At 41.7% G+C, this 19,223-nt stretch overlaps 1 protein-coding gene across 3 annotated transcripts; it reads left to right on the forward strand.

Moving 5' to 3' along the window:
* Window positions 1–145: 145 nt before the first annotated feature.
* On the forward strand, window positions 146–13,126 carry ZBTB8OS (zinc finger and BTB domain containing 8 opposite strand). Of its 3 annotated transcripts, none has more exons than XM_070774441.1 (8): window positions 146–318; window positions 7,270–7,294; window positions 7,564–7,685; window positions 7,897–7,979; window positions 9,213–9,265; window positions 10,713–10,749; window positions 11,698–11,801; window positions 12,463–13,126. In XM_070774441.1, exons 1-8 carry the CDS (start codon window positions 252–254, stop codon window positions 12,482–12,484), a joined length of 513 nt encoding a protein of 170 aa, XP_070630542.1. In that variant the 5' UTR covers window positions 146–251; the 3' UTR covers window positions 12,485–13,126. The 3 variants fall into 3 exon arrangements, with proteins under 3 accessions (XP_070630542.1, XP_070630538.1, XP_019834572.2); XM_070774437.1 differs by lacking the exon at window positions 146–318 and adding an exon at window positions 332–719; XM_019979013.2 differs by lacking the exons at window positions 146–318; window positions 11,698–11,801 and adding an exon at window positions 341–719.
* The last annotated feature ends 6,097 nt before the right edge of the window (window positions 13,127–19,223 follow it).

Consider the following 19,223-nt stretch of genomic DNA (forward strand, 5'->3'; position numbering starts at 1 on the left):
GGGAAGTCGCATTCGTAACCTATCCAGACGCGTAGAGTCTCTTGCCGCGGGGCCGAGGCGCGCGCTCCGCCCCTGCCCCCACACGGACCCCAGCTGACTTCCTTCGCTTGCGCGCGCGCGGGTTGGTGAGAGTGAGCCGCCCGAGGTCACGTGAGCGGTTTAGGCCGCAAGCTCCGGGGGGGCAGCCATTTTCTTGAAGAGCGTTCAGCTAGCTACCCCTTGAAAGTAGGGCTTTGAATGAGAAATCTAGGATGTTTTCGGGTCTAGTTGGCCACGCTAGGGGTAAACTGGCAAGAAAGGCCTTTATTACACCTCGAGGTATCTTAATTCAAGTGTTGTCCTATTCCTAGATCCTCCAATATATTTGTTCCCTTACTTCTTAGGACTATTGATGAAGCACGTCCAGAAAATGGGTCCTTGGACTTTTAAAGAACTCCAAACGGCGAGACCTAGAACGGAAGTCGTAAGGGATTAAGGTTTAGGGGATTAAGTCCTCGAGGACGGCGTCCTAGCCCTTTAAGGGTGTCAGTCTAGGGGCGGAGTCTTGGGCGGATGTTGTAAGTCCGGGCTGAAGTCCGGCTGATGAAGGGCGGAAGTTGAGCTTGGGTCCAAACCCGCAATCATGGCGCAGGAAGGGGAAGATGTAAGAGATTACAATTTGACTGAGGAGCAGAAGGCGATCAAGGCCAAGTATCCTCCAGTCAGTCGGAAGTACGAGTGTGAGTAGGTGGCTCACTTCTCTCCTTGCGGGAGGGCTCTGGCTCCCTCTTCCACTTTGCGCCTTAGGGTGGTTCAGGCATTACCCCGTTTCGCCCTGTGTGAATGCTCTTCTGAACTAATCCCGGGAAAGCTGAAACGCTGAAGAATAAAAACGCCTGGTCTGAGAGTCGGGAAACCTGGGCTCCCACATATATAATATCTTGAACTCTCCTTGTATATGCCTAGTCACATTTATCTTATGGGAATTTTTGTTGTTTAGTTGCTAGGTCCTGTCAAATTCTGCTACCTCAAGGACTGCTGCTGTCCAGAGCTCCCTTCCCCCCTCCCCCCATCTCCTGGAATTTGTTCAAATTTATGTCCATTCAGTCGGTGATGCTATGGAACAATCTAATCCTTTGCCCCCACCCCCCGATTTCCTTTTGCCTTCAATTTTCCCATCATCAGTGAAAGTCGCTAAGTCGTGTCGGACTGTTTGTAACCCCATGGATTATACAGTCCATGAAGTTCTCCTGGCCTGAATACTGGAGTGGGTAGCCTTTCACTTCTCCAGGAAATCTTCAGAACCCAAGGATGGAACCCAGGTCTCCCTCAATGCAGCTTTACCAGCTGAACCAGCAGGAAGCATCAGGGTGGTTTCCAGTGAGTTGGCTGTTTGCACCAAGTGGCCAAAGGATTGGAACTTCAGCTTCAACTATAGTCCTTCCAATGAATATTCAGGGTTAATGTCGTTTAGAATTGACTGGTTTGATCTCCTTGCAGGCCAAGGGACTCCCAAGACCTTCTCCAGCACCACAATTCAAAAGCATCAATTCTCCTGCGCTCAGCCTTTATGGTCCAGCGCTCACATCCGTCCGTGTGTGTCCATAGTCGCTCAGTCTTGTCGACCCTTTAAAACCCCATGGACTGTAGTACACCACGTTCCTCTGTCCATGGGGATTCTCCAGGCAAGAGTTCTGGAGTGGGTTGCCATGCCCTCCTCCAGGGGATCTTCCCATCCCAGATCGAACCCAGGTCTCCCACATTGCAGGCAGGTTCTGAGCCACCAGGGAAGCCCCACATCCATAAAAGACTGCTGGAAAAACTATAGCTTTGTCTACACAGACCTTTGAGGGAGTTTTACTGGTGTGTTCATTGTGAAGATAGCTGTGTTTTCAAGTGTTTCATGTAACCACCCCCATCCCCACCTATCTTCAACAATCCTGTAGTTAGAATGTGGCTAGGGTGGAGGACTCAGAAAGTTATAAGTAGAGGACTACTAATGTCTTACTTGTATCCTGTGTTAGTAAAAGGACCTGGTTTTGCCATTTGTAGCTTAGTGACTTTAGGCAAATCACATAACCTCTTTTTGCATTCTGTTCCTTCCTGTGAGGGCAAAATGAGATAATAATAAATGTAAAAATATAGTGCAGACTCTAAAGTTAGTCTATATAAATGTTAAATTGTTAGCCCTAAAGGTGGATGTGGTTTGGAGAGCACAAATTTGGCTCTTATTTCCCCTCTGAAGTTCTTTAATTTCACATTGTTCTCTGTATGCTGCTGTTTAGTTGCTAAGTCCTGTCTAACTCTTTGTGACCCCATGGACTAGAGCCCACCAGGCTTCTTTGTCCATGGGTTTCCCAAGGAAAAATACTGGAGTGGGTTGATATTTCCTTCTCCAGGGGATCTTCCCAGCCTGGGTCTGGCAAAACCGGCTCCTGCTTGGCAGGCAGATTCTCTTATCACTGAGCCACCTGGGAAGGTCCTCTGTGTAGAGTACAACTATTTATCATAGCATATTAGGCTCTGTACTTTCTAGATCCTGTGTGTCTCCGTAGCTCATTTTTCTGTTCAATCAATTCAGTTACTCACTCAGTTCCAACTCTGCGGCCTCATGGACTGCAGCACACCAGGTTTCCTTGTCCATCACCAACTCCCAGAACTTGCTCAAACTCGTCAATCGAGTTGGTAATGCCATCCAACCATCTCATCCTCTGTCCCCTTCTCCTCCTGCCTTCAATCTTTCCTAGCATCAGGGTCTTTTCAAATGACTCAATTCTTCACATCAGGTAGTCGAGTTTCAGCTTCAGCTCAGCCCTTCCAATGAACATTTAGGACTGATTTCCTTTAGGATGGACTGGTTGGATCTCCTTGCAGTCCAAGGGACTCTCAAGAGTCTTCTCCAACACCACAGTTCAAAAGCATCAATTCTTCAGCACTCAGCTTTCTTCACAGTCCAACTCTCACATCCATACATGACTACTAGAAAAACCATAGCCTTGACTAGACGGACCTTTGTTGGCAAAGTAACATCTCTGCTTTTTAATATGCTGTCTAGGTTGGTCATAGCTTTTCTTCCAAGGAGCAAGTGTCTTTTAATTTCATGGCTGCAGTCACCATCTGCAGTAATTTTGGAGCCCAAGAAAATAAAGTCTGTCGTTTCCATTGTTTCCCCATCTAGTTGCCATGAAGAGATGGGATAGGGTGCTGTGATCTTTGTTTTTTGAATGTTAAGTTTTAAGCCAACTTTTTCACTCTTTCACTTTCATCAAGAGGCTCTTTAGTTCCTCTTCTCTTTCTGCCATAGGGTGGTGTCTGTCTGAGGTTTTTGATATTTCTCCCAGCAATCTTGATTCCAGCTTGTGCTTCATCCAGACTGGCATTTCTCATGATGTACTCTGCATATAAGTTAAATAAGCAGGGTGACAGCGTATAGCCTTGAAGTACTCCTCCCCCAATTTTGAACCAGTCTGTTGTTCCATGTCTGATTCTAATCATTGTTTCTTGACCTGCATACAGATTTTTCAGGAGGCTGGTAAGGTGGTCTGGTATTCCCATCATTTTTCTCTTAGTTTTTTAAGAATTACCTATGATTCAGAATTCAGAAAGTATGACAGGTATGCGGTGAAAAGTCAGCTCTGATCCCAGGCCCCTTAGTCTTGCTTTCTAGATCAGCCAGTCATAACATTTTTATATGTGTACATGCAAAGATGTACTTTAATTTACTCAATTTCTAGTTGGTGGACATTTACATTTGTGCCATCTATGGGGTCGCACAGAGTCGGACACGACTGAAGCGACTTAGCAGCAGCAGCAGCAGCAGCTATTAGAAATAATGCAGCAGTGAATATAGCCGTACATCCATTGTTTGGCACATGTGCAAGTGTATCTGTAGAATAAATTTCCAAAAGTTACATTACTTTGGTAAAGGGTATCTGCATTTTATCAGTATTTTTAAAAATTGGAGTATAGTTGATGTACTGTGGATGCTTTGCTCAGTTGCTGAATCATGTCTGACTCTGTAACACCATGGGATGTAGCCCACTAGGCTCCTCTGTCCATGGGATTCTCCAGGCAAGAATACTGGAGTGGGTTACCATTTCCTCCTCCACGTGACCTTCCTGACCCAGGGATCAAACCCACATCTCTTGGGTCTCCTGCACTGGTAGATGGGTTCTTTACCAGTGTGCCAGGTGGAAAGCCCCTAGGTGATTCACAGTGTTGGTTACTTTCTGCTGCACAGTCAAGTGATTCAGTTATATATACAGTCTTTTTGATACCTGCATTTTAAACTTCAATAATTATTGCAAACTCACTGTCTGTTGAAGTTTCACCAATTTATACTCTCACTAGCATTGTATGAGTATGCCTCTTTCCTCACACCCTGTGATATCATTCACTATAGTTTACTTTTGTTTGTTTGAGAGTTTTGTATAAATGGAATCACATAGTACACATTCTTTTATATCTGGTGTCTTCACTGAGTATCACTGATAAATGTTAGACATTAAAGTGGTGAGTGGACTTTATTCAGTAATTATGGACAGCAGGGGAAAGAGCTGAGATCCCTTTGGATTTGTGCAGAGGAGATTGGACTTTTTAAAAGAAGAATGAGAGATGGGGGAGAGCAGGGGTTTCAGTAGAGACTAGAAATGAAAAATTACAAAAGCTTGGTCAGTGTAAATGTCATTGGAGTAGCAGTGTTTGCTAGCTGGCAGTTACCAAGTTAGAATTCTCTCCCACAGAGCCTGGGAGTTCTTCCTGATGATTACATTTCGGAGGAATGGGAAAGATACTTCTGAGTTGTAAGAGATAAATATTCACAGTCGTAAGCCCTTTTTAGTGAATGCTCTGAGAAAGGGAGGTCAAGGACCTATTGTCCGGGGTTGTCTCGAGACAAACGATAAATTCTCCTACAGTGTATAGCTTTCTCAGGCAGGCATTGTAACGGTGGGGCCACGATGATCCTAGGTACACAGGCTTAAGCTGCTAGAAGCCACACTAAAGCTGATCAGGTCTCTTAGTGCAGGGGTTTGGATGGAGATAAGTGTGTGAGAGTTCTGCAGTTTTCACTTGATGTTTTTGAGACTCTTGTTAATGCACATATCACTAGTTCATGCTGCTTTATTGCTGAGCAGTGTGGCATAGTAATCCTCAGTTTATTTATTCATTCTCTTCATGAACATTGGGTTTTTAATTTGGGGGAATAAAGTTGCTGTGAACATTCTGCTATGTCCTTTTGTGGCCACATGCTTTCATTTCTCTAGCATTAAAATGTGTTGCTTTCCTTTAACTTGTTTGTCATCTCTGCTGGTCATTGAGCCCATTAGTGTCTAAAATGTACTGAGGCCTCAGTAGTATTTTGAGTAAATCAGAGGTGAGCTTAAACCCTGAGTGTTACCAGAAGAAGATGTGTTATGATGTAAAGGGCACTAAACTGGGAGTCAGAAAATCTCAATTCTAGTCCCAACTCTAATCAGCAGTATGGTCCTGAACAAGTTATACAATCTCTCAGGATTTCAGGTTTCTTCTTTAATTGAAGGATTTCTGTTAAATGGTCTCTGAGGTTTCATTCTAGCTTGAATATTCTATGATCCTAAGTAGGAAGAATTGATGGAAGTCAGGGTTAAGAGTGAAGAATAGACTCTGAAATATTAAAATAACAGATTCAGTGAGACTATCAGGAAAAAGCTTGTAATACATATTGTGGAATTTACTTTTCAAAACTATTTTACTGACCAAGGATATCATGAGGATTCCTTCAAATGCAAGAAAGTAACAAATATAAAACTTGACTCTTGTTAAAAATAAAAGCCTGTTTTGTCTGGGATTTGGCTAGCTGTTCATGAAAAGGTGAGACTGGCAAATCTGGAATTTTATATCTTTGATGATGTAGTTTCTAGAATTTTGGTCATTTATGAACAGAGGAGCCTGGCAGGCTACAGTTTATGGGGTTGCAAAGAGTCAGACTAAAATCATGGCATCCGGTCCAATCATTTCATGGCAAATAGATGGGGAAACAATGGCTGACTTTATTTTTCTGGGCTCCAAAATCACTGCAGATGGTGATTGCAGCCATGAAATTAAAAGATACTTGCTCCTTGGAAGGAAAGTTATGATCAACCTAGACAGCATATTAAAAAGCAGAGACATTACTTTGCCAACAAAGGTCTGTCTAGTCAAGGCTATGGTTTTTCCAGTAGTCATATATGGATGTGAGAGTTGGACTGTGAAGAAAGCTGAGTGCTGAAGAATTGATGCTTTTGAACTGTGGTGTTAGAGAAGACTCTTGAGAGTCCCTTGGACTGCAAGGAGATCCAACCAGTCCATCCTAAAGGAGATCAGTCCTGGGTGTTCATTGGAAGGACTGATGCTGAAGCTGAAACTTGAATACTTTGGCTACCTGATGTGAAGAGTTGACTCATTTGAAAAGATCCTGATGCTGAGAAAGATTGAGGGCAGGAGGAGAAGGGGATGACAGAGGATGAGATGATTGGATGGTATCACCGACTCAATGGACACAGGTTCGAGTACACTCCAGGAGTTGGTGATAGACAGGGAGGCCTGGCATGCTGCGGTTCATGGGGTGGCAAAGAATTGGACACGACTGAGCGACTGAAATGAACTGAAAGAGTCAGACATGACTGAGCACTAACACACACACAAGTAGATATTAGGAAAGATATTGATTTGTTTTGTTGGGGAATGTAACTAATAACAGGAAATGGCATTTGTTTATTGAGAAACTATGAGGTATTAGTGAAGTAGGAAATGGCAACCCACTCCAGTATTCTTGCCTGGAAAATTCCATGGACATAGGAGCCTGGTGGGCTACAGTCCATGGAATTGCAGAGTCTAACATGACTGGGCACTTTTTAGATCACCTGGAAGACTGCAGGGCATGTGGGATCTTAGTTCCTCAACCAGAGATTGAACCTGTGTGTGGAGGCCTAATAACTACTGGACTGCCAGGGAATTCTCATCATTCATTTAAATATAAATCTTGGCTTTAAAAGAAATAACCCTTTATCATCAATATGCTAATGTTATATAACTATTCTATTATATTAGTTCATTTAATATTAATTGAATAATAACTAAAGGCTTAGAAATTTTTAAAAATAAACCTTAACAATGACAACTTTTGTGTAAATGATTGGTGGAAGGTGGATGGTCAACCTACATTTTCTTGTTCTTCAAGAATGATATTCTTAATAATAATCTAGAGTCATTTTCTTGTGATTTGCAAATCAAGTCTAGTTACTTATTATTGTTTTTTCCTCTCTCCCTCAGATTTGGATCATACAGCCGATGTCCAGTGAGTAGAGCTGGAGTTTATGCCTTTGAAATCGTGTGCCTAACACAGGAAGACTGATCTTTTAATCTTGCAGTCCCTAGTTTTAATTTTTCTCCTCTGTTTTGGTTTCTTTAGAACATGAAAATGGTGGTTCAAAAGCACCTGGTTTCAGTGTCATTAAATTGATTGAGGCCTTTGCTTTTGCATTTACAGTGTTGATTTTACTTTGCTGTCGAGTTTTCTGTCTTGCAGTGAATCATATTACACAAGGCACGAATGCATTTCTTTAGGTTACATGCTTGGGGAGACACTCTGGAGGAAGCTTTTGAACAATGTGCAATGGCTATGTTTGGTTACATGACAGATACTGGGACTGTGGAGCCCCTGCAAACAATAGAAGTAGAAACCCAAGGTAATCAATTTGTTCACAAGGAAGAAATTGTTATACAAGGATTCAGATGCTATATAATTTCAGTATACACTTAAGGAGGTACAAAAAGTTGATTGTGAGCTTATTCTTTCAAGGAGCCTAAGAAATTTATTGCACTGTAAAATTCCAACAAGTTTTCAGAGATGAGAATTATTAAACACCGTTCTTTATGGTTCTTTCTGACCCTGGGTAGGCGATGACTTACAATCTCTTCTGTTTCACTTTCTGGATGAGTGGCTTTATAAATTCAGTGCTGATGAATTCTTCATACCCCGGGTAAGCAAGTTTTTCTTTTTTACTGAACAAATGCATTTTGAGTCCATATTTTAGAGTAAAACTAGTGGTTTAAAACAGAACATTCTATTTAAAATAGAATATATGATGTAAAATGAAACAATTCAGATATGTAAGATGATGTCATGCAGAAATTATGGTGACCATAGGCTCTTCTTGGTTAACCTGAGTTTGCCTATGTATGTGCGTCTTGTATTTAGATCTCATACACTGGTCACTCACTGTATCTTGAGTCAGAAGAATGCACATACTCTCTTCTCTGTCGGCATGTTTTATGTCTCTCAAGTTTGAGCTTTTTAAATGTTCGTCCATAAGTTCCTCTTGTCCCATTTGATATTTAGCAGGTCTGCTGTGTTATTATTGTTATTTAGTTGTTCAGTGGTGTCTGACTTTTTTCTCGAAAAAGTAACCTGCCAGCTCTTCTGTCCATGGGATTTCCCAGGCAAGAATACTGGAGTGTGTTGCCATTTCCTTTTTCAGGGGATCTTCCTGACCCAGGGATCAAACCTGTCTCCTGCACTGCAGGCTAATCTTTACCCCTGAGCCATTGGTGCTTTTAGGGAATTCCCTGGCAGTCCACTAGTTAGGACTCTGTACTCTCACTGCTGATGGCCCTGAGATCCTGCAAGCTGTGCGGTACAGCCAGAAGAAGAATAAAATAGTGCTTTTGGTTTCCTTAACGTGGAAAGGGAAAAGCCTAATGGAGGTTACTTTTTGCCATCAGCCTCTAGAAGGGAACACCTCTCCAGCCTTATTGTTTCTAACACACCTGGCCTTCCTTGCTCCATAATTCCTCCATTCACTCCCTTACCAGCTCCACTACATATATTCTTCTAACTGGGTCATTTGTCCTACAGAGTTCAAGAGCCTATAATATTATATAAAAATAGGCGGAGCGTTTTATCACCTCTAAATACATAAAGCTGAAAAAAACCCCAGAATGATTGAAATCCTAGGTCATCCTCCACTACGTATCTTACAGAAAAATTCTCCTGACTTATACTTTAAATTGTACATTTTCAATAATACCTCCCTTGAATGGGTAAGAAAAAGCCTTATTTTCTTAAAATACATAGTTTGTTATTAACATTTTAATTTTCTTTGCTTCAAAGAAGTTATATGCTATTATCTTGGAAAAGTGATAACCTTGACATGTTTTAATAGATGGTCTATTATGAACGTCTATTAAAATTAAAAACACTTTTTCTTCTTTAGGAAGTCAAAGTACTTAATATCGACCAAAGAAATTTCAAAATACGGTCAATTGGGTAAGTTTTGAAAACCTTTTAAGTCACAGGTCATGTAAAATGTTAAGTTGCAGTCTTCAGTGTACTCAGTGAGCAGGAAGACAAACAGAAACATTAAATCAGGAGACCAGTTGCATCCCTATAGGGCTTTGCAGGTTAAGCTTGGTGAGCCACCTAGGAGCAAGGGTTCACCTCAGCTTTGGAGGACCAGAAACTTGTCAGAACACAGGTGATTTGGATTGGTAAACAATTCCCAATTTGTGATTTTTAACACACAAAAATATATCACTGATGGATGGCGCAGATATGTGCGTACAACCTAGCTTGGTGATGAGAAATGCTGATGTAGCCTTTCTTATAGATCCTCACACCTAGACTCCATTCAAACCAGTTCCTTCCATTAACAAGTTATACTTTTCCTTCCTGAGTTTGCAAACTCTTGATTAGGGCACTTTGATTGGATTTCGTGTTTTCCAAGTTTCTTCAGTCATCTAATGATATCTTTTAGGTTACTTTTATATAAAACTTAGCTTTTCCATTTTATGTTGAATTTTTTACATCTCTTTTGTAAAGTGAGATCTTTTATTATCTCCTACTCCCCCCCTTTTTTTTAATGAGTAAGAAAACAGAGTTGTCCAAGGGTAATTAGCTGATAAATAGTTGAACAGAGTTTTAAAACTGTGCTCTTTCTGGTACTGCTACTGCTTTTACTACTGTGAACTTCAGCTACTTTAGTGTTGAAGGGAGAGAGGATACTCATCTCAAGTTCTAGGAGCGTGAGTAGCCTTCTAGGGCCTACCAGGTACATACCATGGCCATTTTTTGAGAAGTCATAAAATACAAACTTAAGTTCAGATCGTATTATGAAATCTTGTATTTTGCCTTTATGGTGCTCAGACCTGCTTTTTACAATGGAAGATATTATTTAATCAGTTCTATAGCCCTGAGTACAGTGAAAATTTTGAACATGCTCCTCTATTATGAACCAGTATTCATTAAACAATGTTATTGAGAATCTACCTATGTACACTGTACTATGACATCAACCTTGTTGAAAGGGATATCGTACAAGTTCAGTAGCTATATCTGCTGACCATCAAACTGAAATTTATAGCTCCTTTCTCCCTCATCCCTTTGTGCTTTCTAGTATCTTATGTGTGTGTGCTCAGTTGTGCCCGATTCTTTGTGATCCCGTGGTCCGCAGCCTGCCAGGCTCCTCTATCCATGGAATTTTCCATGTAAAATTACTGGGATGGGTTGCCACTTTGTCCTCCAGGGATCTTCCTGACCCAGGGATCGAATCCACATCTCCTGCATCACCTGCATCGGCAGCCGGTTTCTTTAACACTGAGCCACCCGGGAAGTCTGTATCTTAACCACATTTATAAGGCTTATCTTAAAACGTATAAAGAGAGAATAAATGTTGAATCCTGGAAATCTTAATCACGTTTTACTCCTTCTTCTCAAGGTGGGGAGAAGAATTCTCATTGTCTAAGCACCCTCAGGTATGTTTTAAAATCCAGCCATTTAAAAATATTTTATTTGACCTTTACCATAAAAAAGTCAGTGTATGTTACAGTTAACTTACTAGTTCTCATAAGTCAGTATAAACTCCTAAATTTTTCCCAGACTAATATGACCTGTCTGGACATGTTATGTTAAAACCCTGCAATTTCTGATTTGGAAGATTAGGAGTCTGCCTCGGGCTATAGGGTCAGGTTTGTTACAGAGTGTTTTGGGGCTGAAGAGTCCCTTTCCCTTTTTGAGCTTTCATGTCTTTCCCTGTAATGAAGATGTTGGATTGGATGTTCTCTAAACATCCAATGTTTTGGATACTAGAAAGCCTGAGAAAAAGGAGTTCTCTTTTGTGCTTCTCCAGATTCAGTATTTGCCAGTGTATTTGGCTTCACTGTGTACTAGTCAAATCTCTTTGAATCGGGGTAGGCTGTTTTTTTCCTGTTTTCTGCTTTGTGGACTGATAACAATAGAAGAGCAACTACTTTACTCATATATAGCACTAAACAGCCATGGACAACACCTAAATGAATGAATGTGAATGTGTTCCAGTAAAGTGTTTTTTTTCACTCCCCTCCCCTGACTACCATTTAGAAATGTAAAAGCTGTTCTTACAATTGGGGCTTACATTTATGTGTGGAGCTATACAAAAATAGGTGGGAGGCCAATTTGACCTTTAATTTGTAGTTTGCTGACCCCTGTGTTTAGTCCAAGAAAACTTAAATTTGTTGGGGTTGACTGAGAAATTATTTAGTAGCTTCCAGCAGCTGCAGTAGCATTTCTTCAATGTAATAAAATGAAGCTTCGTGAGAGAGCCTCGGGGCAGAGAAACTTAAGAAGAATAGAAACCAGTAGAGGTGGAGCATGTGGATTGAAAACAAGTTATTTTTATAATATATATTACAGTAGCATTTTCTTTTGAACATATTATGTTTAAGATGCCTGCTGCTGCTGCTGCTGCAAGTCGCTTCAGTCGTGTCCGACTCTGTGTGACCCCATATACGGCAGCCCACCAGGCTCCCCCGTCCCTGGGATTCTCCAGGCAAGAACACTGGAGTGGGTTGCCATTTCCTTCTCCAATGCATGAGAGTGAAAAGTGAAAGTGAAGTCGCTCAGTCGTGTCCGACTCCCAGCGACCCCATGGACTGCAGCCTACCAGGCTCCTCCATCCATGGGATTTTCCAGGCAAGAGTACTGGAGTGGGGTGCCATTGCCTTCTCCAAGATGCCTATTAGATATCTAAATAGAGATATTGGATAACAGTAGGCATTTGTCTGTAGGATGGCTGCTATTCAGAGAAGGGAATAGGCTGAGTTCCCAGGGCCCAGGCTAGACAGTACAGAAGAGGAAGCCCTAAGAAGGAGCCCTGACCCAAACAATAAAAAAGCTTTGTGTTCTTAGAGTCAACCCATTTGGTAAACGTAAAGGCTGGTGCCCAGAGGGGTGAGACAGCCTCTGGTCCAGGTGCAAACAAGCCAGGACTATCGTGTGCTCCATCTCCTGAGTCTAGGCCAGTGCTTTCTCCTGTGCACATTTGTCTCTCATTTGTACTGGTTCAGTGGGTAATACTATACTCGTTTGATAACTGATTGTTTCATATGAGTTTTTCAGAATAACATTAAAAGTTTGACTTTCTGCCAATTGTTACTAGAGTTAATGGTTCTGATTTCAGTGTCTTTTTTTTTCTTTAACCCCAACTTTAGGGAACTGAAGTCAAAGCAATAACGTACTCAGCAATGCAAGTCTATAATGAAGAGAAGCCAGAAGTTTTTGTGATCATTGACATTTAAGATACCAAAAAAAAAAAGAGAGATTCCTATGAAGAACTGTTTTTTTCTCTTCCTTTTGACAAGATACCATGATATAAACTCTACATGGAGAATTTATATATGGAGTTTTGCAGAACAGAAATTTTTGACTTAAAGTGTGACTTTCAGAAATGGAAAATCAAGGTACAGCCTTGGTCTTTGTTACCCAAACAGTCAACTTTTAAATAAGTCTCTAAGTGGCAAGCATGGCTCCTCCTTCGTTGATTCCCCTTTGTAGCAGCAGGTGCTTTACACCTTTCCAACGGAATGCAAGTCCTCCAGCCTGGTCCCAAGAACGATCATTGACATAAGAGCAGCCCGAGAGACTCTGAAGCCCCTGTACTCTTACTGACTGCACCTTGGAGAAAACGTTAATTTGAGAAATCCTACAGCCAGTATTTTGCTTTTCTTCCAAAGTGGTTAACACATATATTTTCTATATGTACATTAAAAGAGGTTGTGTTTTGGATTGCTATGGGACAGAGCCCAATCCTGTACTCCAGTTGGTTTTCTTAGATGAAATAATTACATTTGAACAATTGGAAGGCTTTTCTAGAAACAGTCCTGATTTACTTTCACTTTTTTTTTTTTAGCACTGATATACTGACACTTTTTCCCGTAAGATAAAACCTGATTCATATACAAATGGGCCTTTCTTTCTAACATACAATTTTATATTAAAGCCAGTATATTTATACAGTTAGAGAAAAGAATTTTTTAAAGTTTCTTTGGTTTTTAAAAATTCCCTAAGCTCTTCATTTCTAAGAAGACAAGAGGCCAGGAAAACAACTTTAAAATGATCTGAACTTTTTGAAGTAGATAACTTTGAAAAAATCAAATTGCTTTCATTTGACTTGCAATATTATTCCATTCTCTGTTCATGGATTGAGGTATTCTTCCTTGCAAAGTTGCTATTTATTCACATGTTAGTGAGAAAAGATTACCACTGGGTGGTGTCAAATATCATTACAGTGTGCTGAACTTGATCTAAAAGATGGTCTGTGAGCTTTCTAAGTGTTCTGTCTGAGCACCACCTTGTTTTTCTCCGGGGATTTAGCACAAAGACAAGGTCGAGAGCCTATGGTGTGGATAGTTAGCTTTTCAAGGATCACTGAGGTAGCACTCCTTCACCTTTCTTAGTCTCAGGCACATTTTGTATGTTTATTGATTGATTGGCGTCACCAAGCGGCTTTCAGGATCTTAGTTCATTCTAGCTCGTCACTTTTCCACACTGCCTCCCTAACTACTCAAGGTTCAGGGGTCTTTGAACTTAAGCCTCTCTACTTAGCTTTAAAGATTTAGGCTTCCCAGTTGGCTCAGTGGTTAAAAAAAAAAAAGTTGCCTGCCACTGCAGGTGAAGCAGGAAATTTGGGTTTGATCCCTGGAGAAGGAAATGGCAACCCACTCCAATATTCTTGCCTGGGAAATCCCAGAGGAGTCTGGCGGGCTACAGTCAATGAGGTCACAAAAGAGTCGGACACGACTTAGCGACTAAACAACAGCAACGAAAGATTTGCAGGCTTATTCAGTTTCACTTGTTTGATGTTCACTAGTCTAGATGACACATAATACACGTTACGACTCAGTGGTCAGTGGACTGAGTCTCTTAGAGCGCCGTCACTTTTAGCAGAGACCGAAGATGAGCTGCTTGAGCACGTCCATAAGAACGCTAGAAGTGCAGGTCACAAGCTTCGATTCCTAGCCTTTGCTCTCCTGCTTGACCGTGAGCCCATGTCCTCATCTATGTATGAAAGGTGTGCATTAGTGATTCCTCCGTTTCTTTCCAGTTTTAAATGTCTGTGATCTAGTAATATATTTTAAACAACTGAGCTGAGGAAGAGAAGATACCTGGAACGGCTGGAACAGTTGTTTGCCTGAAAGGTCCAAATCACGCCATCTAGGTCTGCTACTAGTCAGACAGCCATTGTCATGGTACAGTGGTGTGTAACGTGGCAGCAGCAACTTGAGGAAAGCAACGGTAGTGATGTCATGACTTTTTCTCACTGATGCCTTGGCTAAGTGGTTGCATGTGCCTACAACCACTCCTGTCAGTTCTCTTTCCACCTTGCTGTTACCATGTGGGCTCTGGCAAAGGATGTTCAAGAAGAAAAAGTGGGGAAATAGTTTATACCCTCCTGGAAGTTGGGGAAGTGCCCCTTGGAGACTAGAATTCTGCCCGTTTCTGCAGTCTGAGCTTCAGAAGGTTTGGGAAATTCCAGACAGACTGAGAATTGAGTTTCTTCATCTAAAAAATCAGGAAGTTGGAAAAGATACTCTCTGAAAGCTCCTTCCAGAATAAACTTATTCAGCACTTAGTGACTGTAGTAATTGATCAGTTATTAATATTTCCCATATAATACACTCTGTGTTTTGTTACCTGTGAAATGAACAAATACTTAATGTTGAATTCTGGACATGCAAGGAAGTCCTCTTAGGACTTTCTGTTGGCCCTCTTAGGGCCAACATATTTATTTTGTCATAAATACATATCCAGTTCTCCTCTGTACAAACATTTTTCCAGATGCTTTTAGTATGTTACCCATTTGTCCTTTCAACAATTCTATGTGTAGTACAGTTGCCCTACACTTGACAAATAAGGAGATTAGTGACACCTAAACCCCCTGGCTAGTAGAGGCAGACTGGGGACTTCAGACACTATGCACTGTCATTATACAATATCCTTTAATATATAACAAATCACATTCATGTTCTATGCTTGTGATCCAGGTGATAGCCCTGTGAGGTTAGTACAATAACTTTTACTTCTCACATTTTACATATAAGGAAACACTTCACACTTGGGCAGTGCTTGTAAGGTAGAACTCAAAAATAGATGATAGATCATGGCTATCTCATTTTCTTTGACACGTACTCTAAAAGTTCAAAAACCAATGTTATTTAGTAAAAATATTTTGACAGAAATCTAATATCAGAACAAGTCAGTAGAAAATAGTGGATTTATATTTTTTTTTTCACACTGCCAAATAAATACACCGCTGTGTGTTCTATCTCTGGCTTGGGAAGATCCCCTGGAGAAGGGCATGGCAACCCATTCCAGTATTCTTGTCTGGAGAGTCCCATGGACAGAGGAGCCTGGTGGGGTTACAGTCCGTGGGGTCGCAGAGTTGGACACAAATGAAGTGACTTAGCACGCATGTGTGTTTTTTAAACTACCTCCAGATATAAGCTTTAACATTAGAGTCACGAGTTCACATCCTAACCCTGTCACTTGCTAGCTGTATGACTTTGGGAAATTTCTCGAACCTCTCCGAGGCTCAGTTTAACTCTGAAATGGAGATAGTAACCACTCATGGGCCAGGTGCCCTCAGCTTTGCTACCATAGTGAAGAATCCTGTTTTGTGGACTTCGCTGGTAGTCCAGTGGTTAAGAATCCACCTACCAGTGAAGGGGACACAGGTTCAGTCTCTGGTCTGGGAAGATTTCACATGCCGTGGGCCAGCTATGCCCATGAGCCACAGCTACTGAAGCCTGACCACTCTAGAGCCTGTGCTCCACAAGAGAAGCCACCGCAATGAGAAGCCCACGAACGGCAACTAGAGAGTAGCCCCCCTTACCACAACCAGAGAAAATTCTGCTCAGCAGCGAAGACCCAGTACAGCCAGAAATAAATATTTTTTAAAAAGAATCTTATTCTGTAAAAGAAGAGAAGGGGAGTCATTTTGGAATTATACTTGGAGCTCTGGAATTTAAACACTGCTGTGGTAACATTTTTATTTTGAGGATTTTGGGAGTGCAGTGGTTAACAGCACAAACTGGAGCCAAATCACAGGGGTGGAAGTGCTGTTTCCTCCGGTCACTGTCTAACTTGGGGCATGTTGGTGAACCTCTGTGTGCTTTAATTTCCAAACTGTAACTGGTGAAGGGTTGTTGAGAGAATTAAATGAATGTATACACATAAAGAAGAACTGACTTTTTTGAAGAGACCCTGATGCTGGGAAAGATTGAAGGCGGGAGGAGAAGGGGACGACAGAGGATGAGATGGTTGGATGGCATCACCGACTCAATGGACATGAGTTTGAGTCAACCCCGGGAGTTGGTGATGGACAGGGAGGCCTGGCGTGCTGTGGTTCATGGGGTCGCAAAGAGTCGGACACCACTGAGCAACTGAACTGAACTGAACTGATACATACAAAGCTCAAGACAGTGTCTGACACAGTAATGCTAAGTGAGGGCTAGTACTATTACTGGGACAAGCTTAAATGCTAACAGCCCCCTTACTTTTTCACCTTAATTTTTTTGGAAGTCCAGAACAGAAAAAAACAAACAAACAGTGCTTGGTTAGGGGGTGTGACCAGCCTAAGGACAACTCTGGCAGCCAGTGCCGTTCCAGAGTCTGTTAATTCAGAAGGGAAAACAAAGCCACTCCCTTCTGTCTTTCCTTCTGCCTTCTCTCTTCCGCTTTTTAGTTTTCTTTCTTCCATATCTGAGTTGAGCTGTTTTCAAAAGCTGTGCCTGTCCCTTTAAGCCAAGCTAGGTGCCTTCTACAGGACTCCCTTCCATTGATTGTCCCTTCCCGATTTCCTTGCAGGTTCCAGTATTAACCCTTCAAGGGCTGTGTCACAATGAGAAGAAAGATGAATCGATTACATGGTATCTTCCTTTTCTTTTTTATGGATGTTCCCAAGGGCCTGCCCAGTGTTCTCAGAACCAGTGCAGCCTATCCACCAAAGTTCATACCACACAACTCATCAGTTCCTACCTTTGAATTCTTGTCCAGATTCTTTTTCTCTTTGTTTTTATACACTTTTAAGATATTCACATACCATACAATTCATCCATTAAACCCAATTCAGTGGCTTTTAGTATAGTCACAGTTGTGCAGCCATCACCATGATCAACTTTAGCACATTTTCCCCTAAAAAGAAAGTTGCTACCTTTTAAGCAGTAACCCCCCAGATCAGCCCTCCCAGTCCTAGGCAATCACCAAGTAATCTACTTTCTGTTCTGCAAATCCGTCTAACCTGTTGCCCAGATTCTTACCTACCAATCTTGTCCTTTTTTTTTTTTTTTTTAATATAATTGGAAATTCACCTCTTAGAAGCTATTTGGACTCATCCCACCTGTTTGATCACCACTCTCTGAGTCCTCTTATTTCCAGTGAAATACTGAAAGTGAAAGTGGCTCAGTCGTGTCCGACTCTTTGCGACCTCATGGGCTATGAGTTCATGGAATTCTCCAGGCCAGAATACTGGAGTGAGTAGCCTCTCTCTTCTCCAGGAGATCTTCCCAACCCAGTTGTCCCACATTGGTGGGAGATTCTTTACAAACTAATCCACAAGGGAAGCCTAAGAATACTGGAGTGGGTGGTCTATCCCTTCCCCAACAGATCTTCCCAACCCAGGAATCAAACCGGGGTCTCCTGCATTGCGGGTGGATTCTTCACCAACTGAGCTACCAGGGAAGCCCAGTGAAATCTTCAGACATTTTAAACTATGAATACAAACTTCATAAAGTTCCTTAAGTCAGTTAATATATGTAGTAGTCAACTCCCTTTTCATGTTGCAAGCATCTTAAGGAGCAAGAGAACGGGCTTCTGTTTTTTTGTACCTTCCGGCTTTTAATGGTCTGTTTTAGTGATGCAATGGCACCCCACTCCAGTACTCTTGCCTGGAAAATCCCATGGACGGAGGAGCCTGGTAGGCTGCAGTCCATGGGGTCGCAAAGAGTCGGACACGACTGAGCGACTTCACTTTCACTTTTCACTGTCATGCATTGGAGAAGAAAATGGCAACCCACTCCACTGTTCTTGCCTGGAGAATCCCAGGGACGGGGGAGCCTGGTGGGCTGCCGTCTATGGGGTTGCACAGAGTCGGACACAACTGAAGTGACTTAGCAGTTAGTGATGCTTTCAGTTCTTCCTGATTCCAAAGCCGTTGGTGATATGCTTCGTAGGGAGAGATCTTTAGTGTGTTTTTATATCCAAATTCCAAGTTCTTGTTTCTATCAGCAGTACCCTTATCCCCCCACAGCTTACATTGGCATTTACTTGAACTCCTCTTAGATTTCTATCCCCTGTGCTCAGCTATTTGCTAGTTTTCCTTAGTTATAGGTCATTTCTCTTGTCCTTCCCTTGTATTTCCTAATTGGATGTTCTTTCCACTATTTAAAGTGTAGTTTCAAAGTCATCTTTTTTTTTCTTTCAAATATAAGTAGTGTTGCATGTTGGCGTTAAAGACCATTTTTGTTATCTATGTTTGTTTTTGAGTAAAAACAAATTTAAAAATGTGATACTCTTCCTGCCTAAATTCTTTGTCTGAATTCCACCTAGGAATCTGAGAGCTTGGAAGAGACAGCAGATGGCAGATACTGAGACATTGGTTGAATAAATGGATGTACCTCTGGCACTTGGCACTTTCTACCACACACCATCATTGACCATATATATATATATGTCTCTCTGGAATGTAAAGTTACTCCAGGACTTTCCCTTGCATGTGACAGGGGTTCCCAAAGTCATTATAAATGCCTCATTTTCCAATATGTGGATATTTATATCTATGGCTTCCCGGGTAGCTCAGTGGTAAAGAATCCACCTGCAAATGCAGGAGAAGCCGGTTTGTTCCCCGGGTCAGGAAGATCTCCTGGAGAAAGAAATGGCAACCCACTCCAGTATTCTTGCCTGGAAAATTCCATGG

This window comes from Bos indicus, chromosome 2, assembly GCF_029378745.1.
Source record: "Bos indicus isolate NIAB-ARS_2022 breed Sahiwal x Tharparkar chromosome 2, NIAB-ARS_B.indTharparkar_mat_pri_1.0, whole genome shotgun sequence".
Classification (NCBI taxonomy): Eukaryota; Metazoa; Chordata; class Mammalia; order Artiodactyla; family Bovidae; genus Bos; species Bos indicus.